A 22,286-nucleotide genomic window follows, 5' to 3' on the forward strand; every position below is an offset into this window, starting at 1 on the left:
AGGGAGGAGGCCATCGACTCCAGCAACCTTACCATTCTTGGTAAGTGATAGGGCTTCCTGGATTTCCTCTGTTGTGATTGAACTACAGAGGTCTGAAGTTTCAGAGCATGAAACTAAATTGTGTCTCAGTAGTTTGTATGTCCTTCTTTCTTGAGGTCTTTGGATTGATCTAACATGTTGAACTAATGAAGTGGCTACAGAACTAATAAAGCTCGTCCAGGAGCTTTATTAGTTCTTTATCCACTAATAGCTCACCAGATTCTTTGTGCAGAGCTAGCATATCTTCAAGCTCTTTGTTCCTACTGTTCTTACCAATCTGACAAATCGGGTAAAGTTTTGGGTCACAGGCAGGATGGTACTGATGGTTTGATCATTTTATTCACCAAACTCCCTCCAATTTGCTCCATTCCAATGCAGCAAAGGTTACATCTAGGGATGAACAATTTTAATAAGTGGGATAGATAAACTGATCTCCAGATGGAGAGGGCGATGTTCACTGTTCAGAAAGCTGACAAGGATAGACTTATTTATTGGTAGGGGTGGTTGTCAGTGTCTCTAGAGACTATGCATAGGTTGGGAGTATATATTTTTCTCCATCTGGCAGAATGAAAGGTTCCTAGATGTTTGGCATTGAAGATCAGAAGAGCATTTATTTGCTATTAGATTACAGACATTTATAATATGATAAATACATTTCTTAAATAATGGTCTATCTTTAATATATTGAAAGTTTTCATTTAAATTACATTTCTATCCATTTCAGATAACTGAAATAATTCAGCACATATTTCCTTAGCATTACATTACTTAAAATGCTTGGTTAAAAAAAAAAATAATAATAAACCATCACTTAAAAGCAAACATACACCTTTGCAATGAATGATGAGAGAAACTTTGCTTTTGGTTAAGCATCCCCATTCACTCAACTGTTCTGAAATTTTTTGGCTCTTCTTAGGATTCATGTAAGACTCCAAAATATAGTTTGGGCCCATCAAAAATTATATTTTCCATAAGCATGCTACTAACTGATGGTCAAAATTATAATTATTCAAACAAGAGTTCTATAATGCTACATCTCAGTGATGAAATTATTTTATAAGGAGAATAATAAAATACCCATTTTTAAGAAATATCTATTAAGAAACACACACACACACACACACACCATATACACTCAGTGAACAAAACATTAGAGATATGGGTGATAGGAAGTTGACACTGGTAAATAGGCAGACATCAGGGCTTCCAAACAATGTATCATAATCGACAAACATGGGTAAATGTGCCAATCTTAGTGACTTTTATCATGGTAAATTACTGGCACAAGGCAGATAGATCATTCTATCTCCCAAGTGATATCCTATAGTTCTCAAAGGCAACTGTATCACAGGTCAACCTCAAGTATACCATCAATGGATGTACCAGTGTGTAGAGTACAGTGATGGCTGACAACCAACACCATTGATGACTGGGATCGAAGTAGTGTCCAGGCTCATGCAGACCAATAGGAGGACAATGGCAGCACAAATCACACACAGTTTCAATGTCGAAGGTCTAAGCTGCATCAGTGAGCAAATGGTACAGCATACCACGCATACCATGGGCTACAGGAAATGACCTCCTAATCACGTACAAATGTTGAGAGCTCGTCACTGGGCATTGCACATTGCCTGGCATTGGGATCAAAACTAGATCTCTGCAGGATGGACCAGTCATGTGGTCTGAGGAATCCCATTATCAGTTGTACTGAGCTGATGGGAAGGTGTAGGTGAGGCATTGACAGCATGAGGCCATGGCATCGTTGTGTCAGGTTGGCTCTGTTCAAGGAGGTGGTGGTGGTGGCGGCTATGTGATGGTCTGGGGAGCCTTCTCATGTGACACATTAGGTCCCTTAGTGTTTCTGAAGAGGTCCTTAAATGCTGCAAGCTACCAGAATGTGCTGACTGATCACCTACACACTTTCATGGCTTTCACACATCCTGTAGTCAATGGTCTGTTTTAGTGGGACAATGTGCTGCCCCACTGAGCTGCAACTAACACGGCATGGCTCAAGGAACACTCATCTCAGTTGGGGATCATCCAGTGATCCCTAAGGTCTCCGGAGTATTGAATCTCTCTGGGACCATAGAGCAATACATCAGATTCATGTATCTGAGACCAACATCTAAAGCACAGTTGTGGACAATGCTGCAATAATCATGGCAGAAATTACTTCTGGCATCTGATGAAGTCATTGCCTTGGAGAGTATAGGCTGTTATTTGTACTAGAGGAGGACTGACATGCTATTAGGTAGGTGTCTCTAATGTTCTGTCCATTGTGTGTGTGTTTTTCGGGAAAAAATAAATTGTCACCTCCAAATCAAACTGGATAATTCAAGCTCATAACAGCAACCTATTAAACATTCTGTTAGAGCTTCATACTGAAATTAGACTAGAGACTCATATTAGGAATATATGCACATATAATGCCCATATTCCTATTGTCATCGATCATTTCAATTTCTTCTCAATTCTCTTTTCTCTTCATTTCTTCATATCCCACTTACTAATTGCCTGTATAAACCTGTCAGACAGAATCAGTTTATTATAAATGCTTTCACACGACAGACAGCATTAACTAAAAAATAATAATAATAATTGTAATGTCACTGCGTCATTGTTATATATATTGTTATTCCTATATTATATCTTGTTCCACCTCTAAATAGCCCTCCTTCTAATCTACTGTCGTACCCTTAAATTATTAATTCAGATTTATCTCCTCTTCGGATAATGGCAAAATTTATATTATGCTGCGCCAGCCAACATCCTATAACAGAGGAGGCTCTTGTTCAGGGAAATAATTCTAAATTCAAAAGGGACACACACACAATAATTTATCTCACGCTAGCACTGTGCAGATTCAGTTAGCAGTCGTGACTCGAATCTCACTTAAGCAATTATATCTAAATTCCTTCCCGCCAAAAGGTTCTATTTCATAAGTGGTGGTTTGAATTCGTAATCAGGCATAAACTCAGGTATAAGGTACAAAACATGTTTATTGGAAAAACATAAAACATTTACAGTTAAGAAAATTCAGTTATTTAATGGATCAAAATTTGCTCTAAGTTAAGCTCATACTAAATCACAATGAATCTGAGTATGCTAAATCCTTCAATTACGAAAGCATAAAATTAAGTGCAAGCATAATACTACTAGGATATAATTCCTTTCAGAAGTTATTCACAGAATATGCACTGAACACTTTCATTAATACTCTACCAATAACTATCCTATTTCTAAATTTCATTAAGCAAGCCTAGCCATTCACAATCAAAATACTGCCTATCAACAATTCTTGTTTGTTCCACAGGGTCTCAATTAATTCAATCAATTGATTGCTTAAAAGTTCTCTACTAGTATCCTTTAGTTTACAGTATACACAAATTTCTTATTCTTCTAAGCGATTTTTAACATAGAACGAAAATCTTTACATCACCAGATCCTTTTAGATTTCATGCCACCATCTCATGTAGATCTGGGTTACCTTACTGTATATTCTTCAGCTGTCTTTGCGCCTGGCAATGCACTATGCTTTTTGCTTTTCTTTTAATTGTTTCCGACTGTTGCATGCTGTCTATTGCTCCACAGGATAGTATCCTGTGGAGCAATAGACAGCACCACAGGATACTATCTCCAATGGGACATTCTGCTAAGGCTTGATTCTGCATAGGCCATCATATCGCGATCAGCTCCGCTTAGAAATCTTCAAGCATTCTCAAGAAAAGAACCCACCGTCCGTCATCACTGTAGTCAATCCACCGCTCTCTCACGAACTCCCCGACAAAACCCCCTAAAACTCGAATCCAGGAAACGACAGGAAAAAGCCCTCTAAAATGGCACGCTTCGTCTTTTATTCACCCTTTTCGGGCGCCCTCTATTCGATGTGGTTTTCACCCATGAACCCCATCGTTCATGCCCCTTGGGTGATCCTACACTCTCCCTAATCTGCTAGGTTACATTATTCCAGGTAGCCGTTCTGACGTCATTTTCCGTGTAGGTATAGCCTCTATCGCTATGCTCGACTCGTACAGATTATCCGCGATTATTCCGGATTACTACTTATAATTTTTCTCAGAATTTTGTAATGTACTAGACAGCTTAAATGGGAATTACAAATAACTTAACAATTCCCTTACACAATTCTTATTATTTTGACACATAATTCTCTGCTTCTCATTTCAGTTATGCAGGAATAACTCTCACTATATGGCACACATGGATTACACATTATTACATAACAAAATAATACTTCGTAATTATTAGCTGATGTGCAGATATCTCCTTAATTAGTAGTAAATATGTTAAATCCTGAATAAAGAACTTACTTGTAAAGCTCTCCATTCAGGATCTAACAATAATAAATAAATAAATAATAATAATAAACAAACAACAATAATAATAAATAAAAGCTTACCTAAATTATGTTTTGCATAGGTTTGGATCACACTCAGACAACATTCATACACTTTTTTTGCATCAGACTGAAAATAAGAGCAAAATTTATAATACTCTTAATTAACTAGTGATATTGGGATAGAAATAATTTTGTAATTTGTTTTAAGATTTATTAATTAATGAGAAATAAAGACAAATACAGGCACCAGCGGTTTTTCAGGCATCCTAGGTTTCAGAACCTTGTGTGATTAACCATTTTCTGGATCAGTGGAAATCATGTAATATAATAATTCATCAGTACAACTTTGACTCACTAATTATACCTCCCCCCACAAGTCTTTCAAACACAATGGAATGCTAGAAACTTAAATATTAAATGTAAATGCCTTGATTAAATTATTTACATTAGTATATATGACACAGTACAAGTGGATAAGACTTCTTTATATACTTGACACAACCATCACTGTGGAATGGACTTTACTTAGATGCACCTAGCTAGTGTTAAATGTAACAAAATAAGCTAACAGTCACTCATAATCAAGGGATCGCACCAAGTGCAGATGTTAATAATTAAGTGAGCATGCACTGCACGCAATACCATCTCTGGTGGTACAGTGAACTAGTCAGATAGTCATGAGAATTTCAAGTGCACTCGCATTATTCTTTCTAGACTAAAGAAGGTGCCAGACCATCTGTGGTATACCTGTACATGCAGATAACTGTAAGTGCACTAACATTGAGTAAATGTTGATGACCATTATACAAATAAAATTGAATTTAATGGCCAGGTGTGCAATTAATAAGATTCTCAATTTAAAAAGGGGGAGGGATTTATTTGTTTTTTTTTTTCAGAAATTTATTACATTTTTCAGATTAAAGTATATAGAAACCATTTCTGTAAAACATTCACAGCTTTTAATGTTAACTCTAAAACATCTCATAATTTGCCTTGTGAAAGTGACTTCTTGCAATATGCAAATACTCCACCTTCAATGAGATAGCAATAACCTAATCAACTTCAATATTTCCAAAAATGAATTTATCCTCCCCCCCCCCCAAAAAAAAGACTTAGTTCTTCTCATCTTACCTTTGATAATGCTCACCTTAATAGTCAAGACCAAATCTCATTCCCTCCTCTCAGACTGATTCTTACTCCTAGCCTCCCCTAACACAATCACATCACTTCTATAGAATCCTCAGGCTTTAAAAAAACATTTCATATGTCCATCTCCCAACTCTGTACATATCTCAAATCTGCCTGACCTTGGAATATTGCTCTCACATTTGGGATGGTGTACCCAAAATCACTCTATTTTAAAAAATTATTATTGTTCAGCAGAAAGTAGTTTGTTTGACTGATGACCCTTCTCTTACAGACTCTCTTCAACTACTCGGAAACTGACCATTTCAGAAGACAGTTTTTTATTTCTCCATATATCTCTTTTACAGGTAATTTAATAGCTACTGTTCACCAGAACTAGCATCCATTGTGTCCCCTAAATTTCTTCTAAACCTACAGCAACATAAACAATAGCTGTTCAACATCCTTTTAGAGTAGTTGGTTGGTGAGTCAACAGATGAACTGCTGACTCGCCAACCAACTACTCTGTTCATTTTCTTCTGTCTACCTCAGTTTTGTGGAGCAGACTTCCCCATGAGAAACTATAATACTACTTTTTTTTTTTTTTAAGCTGAACTCTTTATTCTAGAATCTCCTTCACCGTCTTCTTACATGTTATGGGGAATGGCTTATCACAGCACAGTTTATGCTCTGATAGGGCATTTAAACCTATCTACACAGTCTCGTGTGTGCATGTGTGTGTGTTTGATGACCAGTTTGTCAGTCTTATGGGATATAAAAATCAATTTTTCAGAAGGCAAAAATCCTTCCACTGCCATATGAAACTATCCAACTCACTTTCAGATGAAAAGTCATTATAAAAGTTCTCAACCTACATGAAATTCTACTCAGGCCAGTCTTTCTAACTTATTATGATTTTCAGGTATTCAATTTTTATCCACAACTTTTATTCATCATGTTATAGCTATGCTCCATATATTTAAATAAGCTCATGATCAAATAATAGATATTTGTTTAAAACTTGGAAACTAAAAGAAATGAAATTGTTCAAAATAGTTCACAATCACATCAACTTCTTTCTCATGATACATTTATGTTAAAAAACAAATATAATCTTGAAAAAATATTTGTAAAAAGTGAAAATTTAATTATAGCTATACATTAAGCTTCAGATTCACAAGTACTCGAAATGAGGCAGATGTAAATATGTCAAAACACGATACAAGGATCATTCATAAAGATTGGTAAAATTTAGGTGGGAGGTGAATTTTATTGCATGGTGTGAGGCGACCAGCTGGTGGCCTCACACCATCAAAAAGCAGGGTTTTCAGCCTACGTAAAACTTTTTAAAAAAAATTACAAAAAAAATATAAAACTGATAAAAATGGAGGGAAAAAATCCTTAGCCCACACATGATACAAATGTATTATAGGTTTAACAATAATTTTAAATTAACCAAATGTAAAAATAGGGTGGTAACCAAATGTAAAAATAAATGATTAAATAAAAATTAAAAAATTGCCATAAAGATACCAAATCTAGTACGCCCACAGATACGAGAACCTTCAACACTTCTGCGCATGTCAAAAGAAGGAGAATCCATTCTGATAGATGATGAGCTGCAGCCAAGGAGAATAGAAGTGGAATTGCAGGACAGAGAAAAGAGCACATTTGAGGCTATTTGGTGTGAGACTGAGACTAGCAGAACAAAATATACAGTTGGGTGGTGCTGCTAGAGACCAGGTGATGGAATAGATGGTGGAGATAGTATGCATAAGCAAATAGAAGAAATGACTGGAAGAAGGGTAATTATTATGGGAGATTTCAACTATGGTAACATCGATTGGAAGGAAGAGAGGACACATGAGAGGAAGGAATTGAATTTTATGCAGTTATTAAGGGATAACTATCTGTGACAGTATGTAATGAAAAATACTAGGGTTCAGAGAGTGCCTGACCTAGTAATTGCATCTGAGCATTTGGCTGTAACGAATATGACCACATTGCCACCAATTGGTGAGAGTGATCATAGGGTCTTGACTTGGGAGGTGGCTAAAGGTGTGGAATTTACAATTAAGACAGGGTACATGTAGAATTATCAGGCTGGTAAGTATCACAAGCTTAGGAGTTTGATTGGTTCAGTGCCATGGCATGTAAAACTGCAAGGGCTGGATGTTGATAGTGCATGGGAGGCGGTTAAGAAGTGTTTGCAGGAGGCAATGGCTGACTGTATACCTAGAGTTCAAATAATAAATCAAGTAGGGGTTAAATGGATAATTAAGCTTGAGGTACAAAAAAAGAAACAACTGTGGAGGGAATTTAAGGAGAAAGGTGACTGGCAGGCACATGAACGGTATGATGTGCAGGCCAGAAGGGTAACGAGTGTGGTAAGAAAAGCAAAAGTGGATTATGAAAGAACATTAGCCATGCAAGCTAAAGAGAATCCCAAACAGTTTTTTCGATATGTTGCAAGTAAAAGAAAAAATGTATATGGCAGAATGATTTTAAAGAATGTCAATGGTAGGGAGGTAACCAAATCAGTTGATATAGTGGAATTACTGAGCGAGCACTTTGCAAGAATGAATGAACCAATAGCTTATACAGAAATTGTGGTGAATGAAGTGAAGGAGAATAGTCTATTACAAAACCTCAATGTCAATACATCTGTGGATTACCAGCTCATGTCGTATGTGAAGCGGCTAAAGAATTGTCAGTGCCCTTGACCATTTTGTTTAATCTCAGTCTCAGGTCTGGGTTAGTCCCGAGAGGGTAGAAAGAGGAGTAAATAGTTCCACTGCATAAAGGAGGTTCCAAGACTGTTGTTGTAAATTACTGACTGATCAGCATATCAGAAATCATTGTCAAGGTCTTGTAGAAAATAGTGAAGAGGAAAATACAGGATTGGATAGATGAAAATGGGATACTGTATGGGGGACAACATGGTTTTGTGAAGGGTAGATCATGCCTCCGTAACTTGCTCACATTTTATAACACAGTACGGCTGAACTGGATAAGGTAAATGGGTTTACAGTGATTCTACTGGACCTTGCTAAGGCCTTGGACAGGATACCACATGGAATTCTAATCAGTAAACTGCAGCATATGGGGATGGATATAGGGTTGGTGAGATGGATAGGAGGATGGTTGATGGAAAGAAATCAGAGAGTGGTTTATTCAGCAGTAGGGTCCAAGACGCCCTGTGACTAGTGGTGTGCCGCAAGGCTCCGTTCTTGGACCACTACTGTTCAATTTGTTCATTAACGATATAGGAAAGGATCTGAGAGGATGTGTTCTTTTGTTTGCTGATGATGCACAGTTGGGTAGAGCAATAGTGAGTGCACAGGATGTCAAAATTTTGCAAGATGATTTGGATAGTTTTGAGGACTGGGCTAAGGAAAATGGATGTCGATTTAATGTGGCAAAGTGTAAGGTTATGCATTTTGGGGTGAAAAGATTAGCAGCAGTATATCACACTGGTGGAACCGTACTCCAGGAGATTGAAGAGGCCATGGATTTGGGAGTGGTGGTGGATAGGGAGTTGAAGTTTAGGGGGGGGGGCACATCGCAAAAGTGGCTAAATCAGCTCATCAAATCACTTGGTTGCTGAAATATCGAGCCTTGATAAGACCCCATCTAGACTACTCTGCCCAGATATGGGTGCCTCGGTTTCTTCTTGATGGGGAGGAGGTGGAGAGGATCCAGAGATGAGTGACCAAGATGATAGCAGGTCTATGGAATGAACCTTATGAGAACAGGTTGAAAATTTGTGGGTTGCAGAAATTGGTTGATAGGCGGAAAAGGGATGATATGATTGAGACATTCAAATTACTGAAGGGTTTCTATAGGATTAATTCAGAAGATATTTTTGAGAATAGGACTGATGGTGGGAGGACTAGGGCCATACATGGAAGCTGGGCATGAGTGTGGTTAGCAAGGGTGTTAGAGCTAGGTTTTTTACTTGGAGAGTGGTGAATGAGTGGAATAAGCTGCCAAAGTCTGTTGTGGGTGCCATGACTGTGAGTGAATTCAAGGCGAGGTATGATAGATGCTGTGTGAATGTCAAATAGTTGCTCTTGACATGATGTTAGGGCCTCCCTTGATGAGTCTATCGACTCCTTGGAGTTGCCCGTAATAATAATAATAATATTAGGGTAATCAATTGGTATTGTGGGATGAGTGTTTATTATTACACATCGGAAAATGAACTTCTCTTTTTACATTCATTGTAGTTTTTAAAGTGGTAACTATTTTGCTTGTATAATAGTTGGAAAAATTTACATATAAAGCACGTGATTTCGTGTGTTGGTGACCAATTCATACATTGCCTTATTTCTTTCTCCCCTTCAACAGAAATTGACTCTTCTTGGCAGTCTGCCAACGACAGTTTGATTCTGTGGTCAGACTATACCACAGTAATATCTTAGATTAAATTTTCTTTTTTTTTTTCATGATAATGTTATTTTCGACGACTGAATATTATACAAGGAAACATATAAAACTGGGTTTTAATTAGTCGGAGATTTGTACAGATCCTACTACTTTCACCGACTTGACTGTTGGCTTCATCTGGGCAGAAAAAAAGCAACAATAAAACAGAACAGAAACAAGCTAAAGTATCAGGTTAAAACATAACCGAATGTTAAATATAATCAAAATTCACATGAAATGCTACATCAAATGCATGGAGTGTGTATGTTAGCAGTCATTATTATACAGGTGTGTTCTGTAATTGGCTGCAAAGTTGAACTCCAATGTGTTGAGTGATCTTATGAGTGTTTTCCAGATGTCACCAAGGATCATTCCTTGATTCATGTTAAGGCTGCCTCTTGAAGGGATCAATCACTATTGCAGCTTCTTTGATGTTGCAGGTATGAAAATCTTCTTCTAAGTATGGCATAGTACTTTTATCCCATTCAATGTTGTGACTGACATTAGAAAAATGGAGAGCTCAACCGGAATTGTCTTCTCTGTTGTGTTTAATGTCCCCAATGTGTTCTGTTTGTCTTATCTCTAAACTTCTAGAAGTTTATCCTATGTAATTTAAACCACAAGAGCAGTATAACAACAACAACAGAGAAGACAATTCTGGTTTAGCTCTCCGTTTCTCTAATACCGATCACAACATTGAATGGGATAAAAGTACTATGCCATATTTCGAAGATTTTTATACCTGCAACATCAAAGAACGCACTTGTATAACAATGATTGCTAACATACATGCTCCATGCATTTCATGAAGCGTTTCATTTGAATTTTGATCATTTTTAACATTCGGTTATGTTTTAACCTGATACTTTAGCTCGTTTCTGTACTGTTTTATAGCTTTTTGTGTGCCCAGATGAAGCCAGCAGTCAAGTCGGCGAAACTAGTAGGCTATATCTCGGCACAAATCTCCGATCAATTAAAACCCAGTTTCATATGTTTCCTTGTATTACACGTTCTTTGTTAAGGTTATTCAAAACTGGACTATTATTGTTCCAGAAATAATAATAAATATGACAAGGAGACAAATGAAGACAAACCTTATATATTCAAGGTTTTTATAAAATGCTACATGTACAAATGTTATAACTGGTAATTAATTTACGGAATTAACAACGCATATAAAGTAAATTAATTAAAGATAACTTTAATGAATCACTTCTATATTTCGACAATGTCACATTGTCATCTTCAGGAACATAAAGATATGATATGTGCACTACAGGAACTAACAAAGCAAATGAGGAAGAAATTAAGACACTAATTTTGTTCATAAAGTCCTAATGGTGCCCTCTTGCGGGCTAATTTGGTAGTCTTGGCCGTTGGGCTGAAGTTCTCATAATGAAAGTCTCCCAAATTTGGGGCAGTTTCATGCACCCAAATTTGTTGAGGTTAGGAACGTTTTTTAGAGCTGCTGAAGATTCTTTGAATAATATTTCGTATTTAAACTTGCTGCGATGGATTATTTTTGTCTTCTTCCAACGAATTTTATGGTGGGTATCTAAGGCGGGTATTATGGTGTGTGAGCGTTTTGGCTAAATGTTTGGCTAATGATTCCCCCACATATAAATGGCCTGTGGAAGTCACCAACAAGCTTAAACCTTATAACTCTAGACCCCCCCGATTATATGGACTCCCAAAAATACATAAACAAAATGTGCCATTACGTCCCATAGTGGATGGCATTGATTCCCCCACATATAAATTAGCCAAACATTTAGCCAAAACGCTCGCACACTACACTGGCAACACACCATCACACATAAAAAACTCGGCCCACTTTAAAGCCAGTATAGAAAACCTCACACTCCAACACACTGACATAATGGTCAGTTTTGACGTCTCCTCCCTATTCACTAATGTCCCACTCAAAGAAACCCTTGAGCTCATCCAAGCCAAGTTTCCTCCCGATATCTCAGCCCTATTTCAGTTCACAATGAACTCAGGCTATTTCGTTTGGCAAGGAAAGTTCTACAAACAGATAGAGGGGACAGCCATGGGTTCACCACTTTCCCCACCCTTGGCCAATTTCTTTATGGAGACATTTGAAGAAAAAGCCTTAAACTCCTCCCCACAAAAACCCACTATTTGGCTTCGTTATGTGGATGATGTGTTTGCTATTTGGCCACATGGCTCAGACTCACTCCACTCCTTCCTAACACACTTAAACAACCAACATCCCAGAGTCCAGTTCACCTTAGAAAAAGAGGTAAACAACACCCTCCCCTTCCTAGACACTTTAATCACCCGCCAGCTTGATGGATCTTTGGTTTTCTCTGTTTACAGAAAACCCACCCACACTGGCAGATACATTCACCAGCAATCCCACCACCCCCCCTCACAACAATATGGGGTGATAAAAACACTATTTAACAGGGCAAAATTAATCTGCTCAGATGACAAGGCCCTGACTATGGAACTAAACCACATCCTCAACACTTTCTTAGCCAATGGCTATAACCCCAAAAAAATCCAAAAAATACTAAAACCTGAAAACCACAACCCCCCTCCCCCCCTCAACAATAAAGACTACACCAAGTCTATCACTATCCCCTACATCCAGGGCACCTCTGAAAAAATAACTAATATCCTCAAGAAATATGACCTTACTTCCTGTTACAGACCATATAAAAAGTTGGCATCCCTTATCCGCTCTACCAAAGACCAACCACTTCCCCTAGACCTACCTGGTGTATACCAGGTCCCTTGCAGCTGCAAATTGTCCTACTTTGGCCAAACAGGCAGAAGAACAAATATCAGGATTTCAGAACACCAAGACTACATCCGGTTTCACCAGTACAGCCGCTCTGGGCTGGCAGACCATGTCTTAGATACCCACCATAAAATTCGTTGGAAGAAGACAAAAATAATCCATCGCAGCAAGTTTAAATACGAAAGATTATTCAAAGAATCTTCAGCAGCTCTAAACAACGTTCCTAACCTCAACAAATTTGGGTGCATGAAACTGCCCCAAATTTGGGAGACTTTCATTATGAGAACTTCAGCCCAACGGCCAAGACTACCAAATTAGCCCGCAAGAGGGCACCATTAGGACTTTAGGAACAAAATTAGTGTCTTAATTTCTTCCTCATTTGCTTTGTTAGTTCCTGTAGTGCACATATCATATCTTTATGTTCCTGAAGATGACAATGTGACATTGTCGAAATATAGAAGTGATTCATTAAAGTTATCTTTAATTAATTTACTTTATATGCGTTGTTAATTCCGTAAATTAATTACCAGTTATGTCTAACCAACGTATAAGTCTTACCACTAGAATGTACAAATGTTGGCAGATCAGTAGATTTGACTAATTGAGTATTTGATCCAAATACTCAAAATGTTGTGTACAACCGAGCATTAGTTCAAAGTACTGTTGCAAAATAACAAGAACTCCTAGGAATGAGATGCCTGTTAAGAGGAAGCAAGGTAGATAAACTTTTACAATGACAAAAATAGCAATTTATTACACTTGCAAAAATAAATAAATAAATAAAATAAAATAAATAAACAATTACATAAATTAAATAATAACAAAATAAATAGCAAAATTCAAGCTAAGCACAATTTCTTTTCTGCTAAAAATTATTATTAAAAAATGAGTAGAACTTGCAGAAGAATTAGAGATGTACCACATTTTATAAAGGTATTTCATTCTCATGAATGTGACATCATGCAGAAGTCGAAAGCAGTGGGAAAGAAGGAGGAGGAGGAACTGTTAGAAAGTGAACAAGAGGTATATGAGGATAATAAATTTAGTTTAATCCTTTATTATATTCTAACCAAGTGAAAAATAAACTTTCAACAGATATATGAGGAATTGAATAGATTTGATGTAAATAAGGCTGTGGGACTTGATGCTATTTCACGTTTCCAAACATGAAAAAATGACTGGCAGATCATACTATATGAACGGGATCAAAAAAACTTGAGCATCATTAGACTAAGTGATGTAGACCTCAAAGGAGACTATGTTGAAAAATAAAAAATGTTTGTCCCAAAAAAATTATGTTTTCTTCATTTTTGCACAGACTTATCGAACAACCCTCGTATATATATATATATGAAAGCAGATTGAGCAAATGCAAATTGTAGAATTTAGTGGAGAGAAGGATGAGGGGAGAGACTCATGATTGATATATATCAGTAAGGAGTTATTACTGGATTAATGTGGATCAGATTTATCATAGAATAGGTGGAGACATGGGGAGAACAAGATACCATCCCTAAGAGCTGTATAAGAAGCATATCGGCAAGTGGGTGAGGAGTAGGTTTCTTGTGCAAAGAGTTGTGGGTGGTTGGAATGCATTGCCTGGAAGTATAGTGAGTGTGAAGACAGTGAATACATTCAAGTAACAGATGATGAGCTGTATGTGTGACAGAGGACCTCTCACAATGAGTCGTTGACTCAATGGTGGTCTAATAATAAGACAGCAGCATCAGAAGTACTTGGAAAGAAAACTAAATACTAAAAAAGATTACATATTTGGAATGATGACATCTAAAATGGTACAAAAGAAAACTTAATAGAAAAATATTCCAAAGCAAAACAAGAAATTATAAAGAGAAATTGTGCAGATACTGGTAGATAGGAGAGTGAAGGATTATATGATAGAAGCCTGTAAACTTCTGAAAGGGTGTTATAAGATATCATTTGATGCAGCTTTTCATTATAGGGAAAGTGGGGGTGAGAAAAATGGAAGTTGTATGCAGATAAGAAACAGGTGAGCGAGATTTTCTTCCACTGTTGAAGTGGCAAGTGCACCTGGTGTGAATGAGTAATAGATTCTGTGACAGCTGATTATTGGTGATGTATAGCCTTCCTCAGTGAATCTGTGACTCCATGGAGGTTTCTAATGATGATAATAATATAACACCAAGCATTGTTATTTAGAGGAATCTCACCTGTTGTTTCTGTTTCAGTAACACCAATTAAGCCAATGCAGTTCTTCTCTAATTCTGTCAGCTCTTCTTTTTTGTTGATAATTCTTAGGACATCAGGACACAGGTCACAGCAGTACATATGGAACTGGTGGGATTCCCTGCACCCTCTTGGCTAGAGAGCAGATATGCCAACCAGGCTCGCAGTAGGCCATGAGAAGACAAAGAAGGTTACTTTTATGTAATTTTGGTGGACAATATATTCTTGCGGGGGGGGGCCTTGTAGAATAGGTTCCGAGTTTTTTAATAGTTTCGTCATATAGTGATGCCTAATCTAACCGTCATTATCTAATAACCTGCTAAGTTTTGTTGTGTAGGCTTCTGTGGGGGATAGGACATTTTTAGAACTATTTGTTTCAGTATAAAACCACAAACGAAGATGTCAACTTCGTTTGTGGTTTTAGAAATTATGTTTTTATTTTGACTATTTTCGTGAAATACTTTGTTTCACTACATCAGCAACCCATGAACCTGAAGCCAAGCATACTAGCAAATGCATTTCTTCCATTGTTTACACATTTTCAAATGTTTCACTAGTGATGTTAACTATTATACTTGCTTTCTAGTTTTTAGTGTTCATCACTAAAAACACACACACTAACCACAGTGATAACTTTTAATATGTAAATATTTCATCCCAAGTATCTTGGGACATCATCAGTACAGTAATTCAAACAATACTAGGAACAACATACAGTTAGGGTGCATGATTACAATGGAATCTCAATATGTATGCAGTAACGTGTTATAGAAGTAAATTAAAAATAAATAAATAAATAAATAAAAATAAAAAAATAACATACATAAAGATTATTTTACACAATTTTGTATGAAAATTTCCCATACTTTAGGAATAATAAGGACGTCGTTGCGGTTTAAATTTGGTCTGTATAGTAGAGCATCAGCACTTTCTTTATATAAACGTTCATGTTTATATAAAGATCTATGTAAAAGTTTTGACTTTTCCCAATGGATCGTATGGTTTGGATTTTCAACTCCGTGTTGAGAGAGACCAGATTTCTGTGGTTTGAAAAGACGAATGTCGTCTTGTTGTTCCGAGATGCGTTTCTGAACAGATCTACCTGTCTGTCCAAAGTAAGATAATTTGCAGGAGCATGGGATCTCATAAACGCCAGATAACATCAGAGGTGAGAGTGTGTCCTTAGGAGAAGGTAACAAGTTATAGATTTGTTGATGGGTAGTGGCAAAATTGTATTTCTTCATAATTTTTGAAAGACGTTTGGAGATGCCTTTGACGTAAAGTATGGGAATCCTATGGACTTCTTGTCTGGGTTGATGTGGGGAAATGACTGATGATTTTTTCAGTTGTTTTAAGATTATATCCTAGTATGGCTGTATTTTTGATTATTTCTAGTTCTTGGTTTAGAGATTCTTCAGAGGAGCAGAATTTGTGTGTTCTGGAAACTAGGAATTTAATGATGGCAAATTTCTGAGATGGATGATGAGCAGAAGAATTGTGAATGTAGTGACCTGAAAATGGAACCATCTTCTTTTCTTTGAATGTGTAAATCCAGAAAGAAGATACCCTGTGGAGATTCTTTTTCTAGCATAAAGTTGATGGGAAGGTGAAGGAGGTTTATTTTATCTAGAAACAGCTGTAATTCCTTCAGGATGATCCCAGACTGCAAAGACGTCATCGACATATCATAGATAAGAATCTTGATAACTTGTAAGTCAGACTGCTAATAGAATCTACGATGGGTCTGAGTGGAACATTAATCTTGTGAAGCTTAGGTAAGCCATAAATTCGAGGAGGTCTAGCATGGTATGTCTTGAGTTTTTTAATTGTTTCTTCATCTAAGGAGGAGGTTTCATTAAGTAACTTATTTAATTTCCTGAGGTGACATTTTGTAGGTTCATAATCCAGTTTGGCGCAAGTATTACGATCTCGGAGTAATAAATTCATTTTCGGTCATATGAATTGGTATCAAGAACCACAGTGGTATTTCCTTTGTCAGCTCTGGTAATGATTATGTTTTTATTATGTTTTAAGGAGGTAAGAGCTTTCAATTCTGATGGTTGGATATTTAAGTCCGAAGGTTTGGCATCGTAGAAGATTACTTTTGCTACCTCGAAACGAAGCCTGTTGGCTTCGGTACTGGAAAGATAGCCGATGTTTCTCTCTCTGTTATGTATAAAATCTAAATATGGGAAACATCAAGTGAAATTCCAAATTTATGACCTCTTGCTAGAACATTTAATTCATCTGTTGTTAGTGGACAGCATCATTAAATCACTAGTTTCCAGAGCACGCGAATTCTGCTCCTCTGAAGAATCTCTAAACCAAGAACTAGAAATAATCAAAAATACAGCCATACTAAATGGATATAATCTTAAAACAACTCAAAAAATCATTAGTCACTTTCCTACACATCAACCCAGACAAGAAGAACTCCATAGGATTCCCATACCTTACGTCAAAGGCATCTCCGAACGTCTTTCAAAAATTATGAAGAAATACAATTTTGCCACTACTTACAAACCCATCAACCAAATCTATAACTTGTTACCTTCTCCTAAGGACAAACTCTCACCTCTGATGTTACCTGGCGTTTATGAGATCCCATGCTCCTGCAAATTGTCTTACTTTGGACAGAAAGGTAGATCTGTTCAGAAATGCATCTCAGAACATCAAGACCACATTTGTCTTTTCAAACTGCAGAAATCTGGTCTCTCTCAACACGGAGTTAAAAATCCAAACCCTACGATCTATTGGGAAAAGGCGAAACTTTTACATAAATCTTTATATAAACATGAACATTTATATAAAGGAAGTGCTGAAGCTCTACTACACAGACCAAATTTAAACCGCAATGACATTCTTACTATTCCTAAAGAATGGGAAATTGTCATACAAAATTGTGTAAAATCATCTTTATATGTTTTTTTTTAATTATTTATTTATTTATTTATTTTAAAATTAAAAATTTTTTTTTTTTTTTACTTCTATAACACGTTACTGCATGAATATTGTAATCATGCGCCCTAACTCCATGTTATTCCTAGTATTGTTTGAATTACTGTACTGGTGATGTCTCAAGATACTTGGGATGAAATATTTACATATTAAAAGTTATCACTGTGGTTAGTACGTGTGTTTTTAGTGATGAATTCACCACAGGTTTCGGTATATAAAAAGTTTTTAGTGTATTCATGTTATTTGCATAGTAGGTTCTGATTTTTTTTAATAGTTTTGCTAGTTTTGTCTATCGATGTCATTTTATCTAATAACGTGCTAAGTTTTGTTGTGTAGGCATCTGTGGGGGATAGGACATTTTTAAAACTATTTATTGCAGTATAAAATCACTAACAGAGATGCCAGATAGAAACTATGTTTTTATTTTGACTAGCTTCATGAAATACTTTGTTTCATTTCATCAGCAACCTATGAACCAGAAGCCAGCATAATAGTGAATACATGCTTTCTATTGTTTAAACATTTTCAAATGTGTTTCACTAGTGATGTTAACTGCTATTACTTGCTTTCTAGTTTTTAGTTTATTCATGGTATTTCCTGATGAAAAGAAACAAAGTATTTCATGAAATTACTTGAAAGAAAAGCATAGTTTATTTGACATTTTTGTTTGTTGTTTTATACCATAAAAAAAAAGTTCTAAAAACGTGCTAAGTTTTTAGAACTTTTGGTATTAGGATTTGGAATCTAAGACTGCTGTAGTGTTTCTTTTGTCAGCCTCTGTGAAAACTATGTTACTGCATTTTAAAGACCTCGGGGTTTTCAACTCAGGTGGCTGAATATTCAGTTCCAGTGAGCATCATATATAATTTTGGTGACCTCAAAACAAAGTCTATTAGCTTGATCACTAGAAAGATGATTGTTCTTTTCAATATTGCACATAAAGTTCAGACAGGGAATTCATTTGGGTGAAATGGCAAACTTATTGCCCAGTGCTAGGACATGAAGTTCATCTTCTGTTAGTGGGCAACCTGACAGATTAGCAGCTCATTTGTCAGTGGATAATTTGCAGGCATTTTTCTCTGTTCATTCCAGCAAGACTAAACACTTCTAATTAAGATTTATGATAGCTTTTTTTCAAAAGCTCTAGTGTGCACATTTTTTAAAAATATTAATAACAACATTTACTATGGTGAGATTTGATGAAGTTGACAGATCCACTTACAACTCTGATGTTTTTATAATATTTAAAGCCAATTCCTTTTTTTAAAAATTGTAAATGACTAGCTTTGAAATAAATAAACATCATAAATAAATAAATAAACATTTATATTAAGTAAGCTTTAATATAAATATGCACCTAGTGATTTTATAACTTGTTCTATCTTAATGTGAAGATTGTTATTAGTTTATCATGTCTGCATTTCCTTAAAAATCAGATTCTAGACATAGTGTATCTTGTTTCAATTGTAGCTTTCCTAAGTGAATGCTTTTCTGTGCTGTATGCAACCTATGATGTTTCCAATAATTTTTAACTTAACAAACATACAACACAGCACATGAGTTAAATTACAATCCCTATATATGCAGTTGTATGTTTGTTAAATTAAAAACTATTTGGCTGAAACTGATAACTAATCTAAATTAAAATAAAATGAAATGTAACCTGTTCTTGCAAGTTCTCATACTGTGCAATGAATAGCGAAGATCAGTCAATAAACATATTTCTGAACATGAAGACCACATCTGGGTTATCAAACTGCATAAACCTGGCCTTACACAACATGGAATTGAAAACACTATCCACAGGATGCAGCCAGAAAACAAGCTATTACACAGATATATATGTAAAAATATGAACATTTATTCAAAGAAAGTACTGAAGCCCTACTTCACTAACCAAACCTTAATTGTAATGACCACCTTACCATCCCTAAAATTAGAGATTTTTTTTTATTCTCATCATCATCATCATCATCATCATCAAATTCCTGCCATGTACCCTCAAGGGGTGTACAGGATATGACAGTACTACATGAAAAAATTACATCATTACTAACTTCCTATCTACAATTTTCCTCCAAATCAGTCTGTTACTTGTCAAGACTCCAACATTATCAGATCTTATATTTCTATCGTCTAAGGCACTTTGTACCGTATCAATCCACCTATATCTTGGTCTTCCTCTGGGTCGTTTTCCTGCCAACCTGGCAGAGAACACTTGTTTTGCTAATCTTTCCTCTCCCATTCTATTTAAGTGACCATACCATCTGAGATTAGCTCTGCTAACGCATTCCTGGATGCTGACAATGTCAAGTTCTTTCCTAATATCCTCATTTTTAATATGATATTGCCATTGATGCCATCTGTTCACGCCTCTAATCTTTCTCAGGACTCTCATATCTGCGGTCTCTAGTCTTTGGTCAAGTGTTTTACTTCTGACCCAGCTCTCAGATCCATAAGTTAAAATTGGTTTGAACACAGTCTTGTATACAGCTAATTTAGTGTTCCGACTAATTTCTTTCTTATTCCATATGAATTTATTCAATTGACTTCCCACGATACCAGCTTTGCTGATTCTGTTGTCTATTTCTATATTTAGTTTACCATCTTCAGTAAAAATTGTGCCTAAGTAGCTGAAATGTTTTACTTGTTCCACAGGTTCTCCATTCACAACACAGTTGACATTTTCAACGATTCTGCCTATTTTCATTGTCTTTGTCTTTTTATTGCTGACCTTCATACCATATATATTACAACAGCTATTCAATTTAGTCAGAGAATCTTGCAGACTTGTAGCGGATTTATTTAGAAGTATAATATCATCCGCATAAAGCAAAGAGCTGACATTAACATCTCCAATTTTGATATCAGGTTTAATACCACATTCCTTCATAATGTGATCCATATAGATAATGAATAACAGAGGGGATAATGTACATCCTTGTCTCACACCAGATTTAACATTAAACCATCTTCCTGTACTTCCTTCAATTCTAACTGCTGACTCACAACTCAAATAAAGACTAAGTATTGCTTGATATAATGCCCCATTGACACCATATAACTGCAGCGTATTGAATAGCTTCTCTCTTGGCACCTTGTCATATGCCTTTTCCAAATCGACAAAACTTAAATACAGATCTTTGTTATATTCCCATGCTTTCTCGACTATTTGTCGTAAAGTGAAGATCTGATCCTGACAGCCTCTATTTGGCCTGAATCCAGCTTGTTCTTCACCAAGCTTTTCTTCCACAATTCTTCTCAACCGTTTCTCAAGTATACTTGCATAGATCTTGCCAGGAACACTCAGTAGGGAAATACCTCTGTAATTCTCACATTCAGTTTTATTTCCCTTTTTATATATGGGTACTATGAGAGCTCTACTCCAATCATCGGGAATTCGTCCCTCTGTCCAGGCTTTCTGAACTATGCAGTGCAGCCACTGTAAGACTCTTATACCACCATACTTCAGCATTTCTGGTCGAATATCATCTACTCCTGCTGCCTTTCCACATTTCAAGCCTTTGATGGCTTTTTCTACTTCAAGTATGGATATGTATTCCTGACTGCATGCCTGGTCAGTGTTTTTTATCACTGTGCTGTCATCACTGCTTGTTTCATTTAGCAGTTTTTCAAAGTAATTACTCCATACTTCAAGGATATCTTTTTCTCCTGTTTTCATTTCACCTTTATCATCTCTAATTCCTTTTACAGCACTCTTTCCTCCATTCCTAAGCTTCTTCAACAACCTCCAGAATATTTTGCCACCTTCTTGATATTTATTTTCTATATTCTTGCCAAAGTCCTCCCATGACTTTTGTTTAGCTAGTTTTACACACTGTTTAGCTTTCTTACATTTGTCTCTGTATTCTGTAAGAGTAAAAGCTGACTTATTTGCCAGGAACTTTTGATATGCTTTCTTCTTTTCCTTCACTGCCTCTTTAACTTCCTGTGTCCACCAGGGAGTTCTGATTTTTTTATCCTTGCACACAACCTCACCACATGCTTCTCTGGCAGAATCAATCAATGTTTCCTTCAGAGTTTGCCACTGAATCTCCAAGGTTTGATTCCTGTTCTCAAACTCTTTCATTTTCTTTTCAATAATATTTCTGTATTTTAGTCTACAGATCACATCTGAGAGCTGCTCAACTTTTATTCGCTTTAAAACTTTCTTACATGTTATTCTTTTCAATATGAAATTCAATTTTATCCTGCTCAAGACTAAATAGTGATCACTTCCAATTTCAAATCCTCTGTACACTCTTGTGTCCTGCACCAGGGAGAAAACATCACTATCAACAATAACATAGTCAATGAGACTTTTCTTATTCCTAGCCTCTTCTCTCCATGTGAATTTGTGCACATTTTTATGTTGGAACATGGTGTTAGTAATAACCAGTCCAT

General features: G+C 36.3%; 1 protein-coding gene across 1 annotated transcript in view; it reads right to left on the reverse strand.

Annotated features, from left to right (window-relative positions):
* LOC150094192 (exportin-4-like) overlaps nucleotides 1–22,286 on the reverse strand; it is a 541,216-nt gene that overhangs the window by 95,830 nt on the left and 423,100 nt on the right. Inside the window, exon 18 of the mRNA XM_090412419.1 lies at nucleotides 4,457–4,523. Within this exon, the coding sequence (XP_090268545.1) occupies nucleotides 4,457–4,523 (67 nt within the window). The remainder of the gene's footprint in view (nucleotides 1–4,456; nucleotides 4,524–22,286) is intronic.

This window comes from Typopeltis vanoorti, chromosome 22, assembly GCF_054136105.1.
Source record: "Typopeltis vanoorti isolate ZY-2024b chromosome 22, IOZ_Tvanoo_1.0, whole genome shotgun sequence".
Classification (NCBI taxonomy): Eukaryota; Metazoa; Arthropoda; class Arachnida; order Uropygi; family Thelyphonidae; genus Typopeltis; species Typopeltis vanoorti.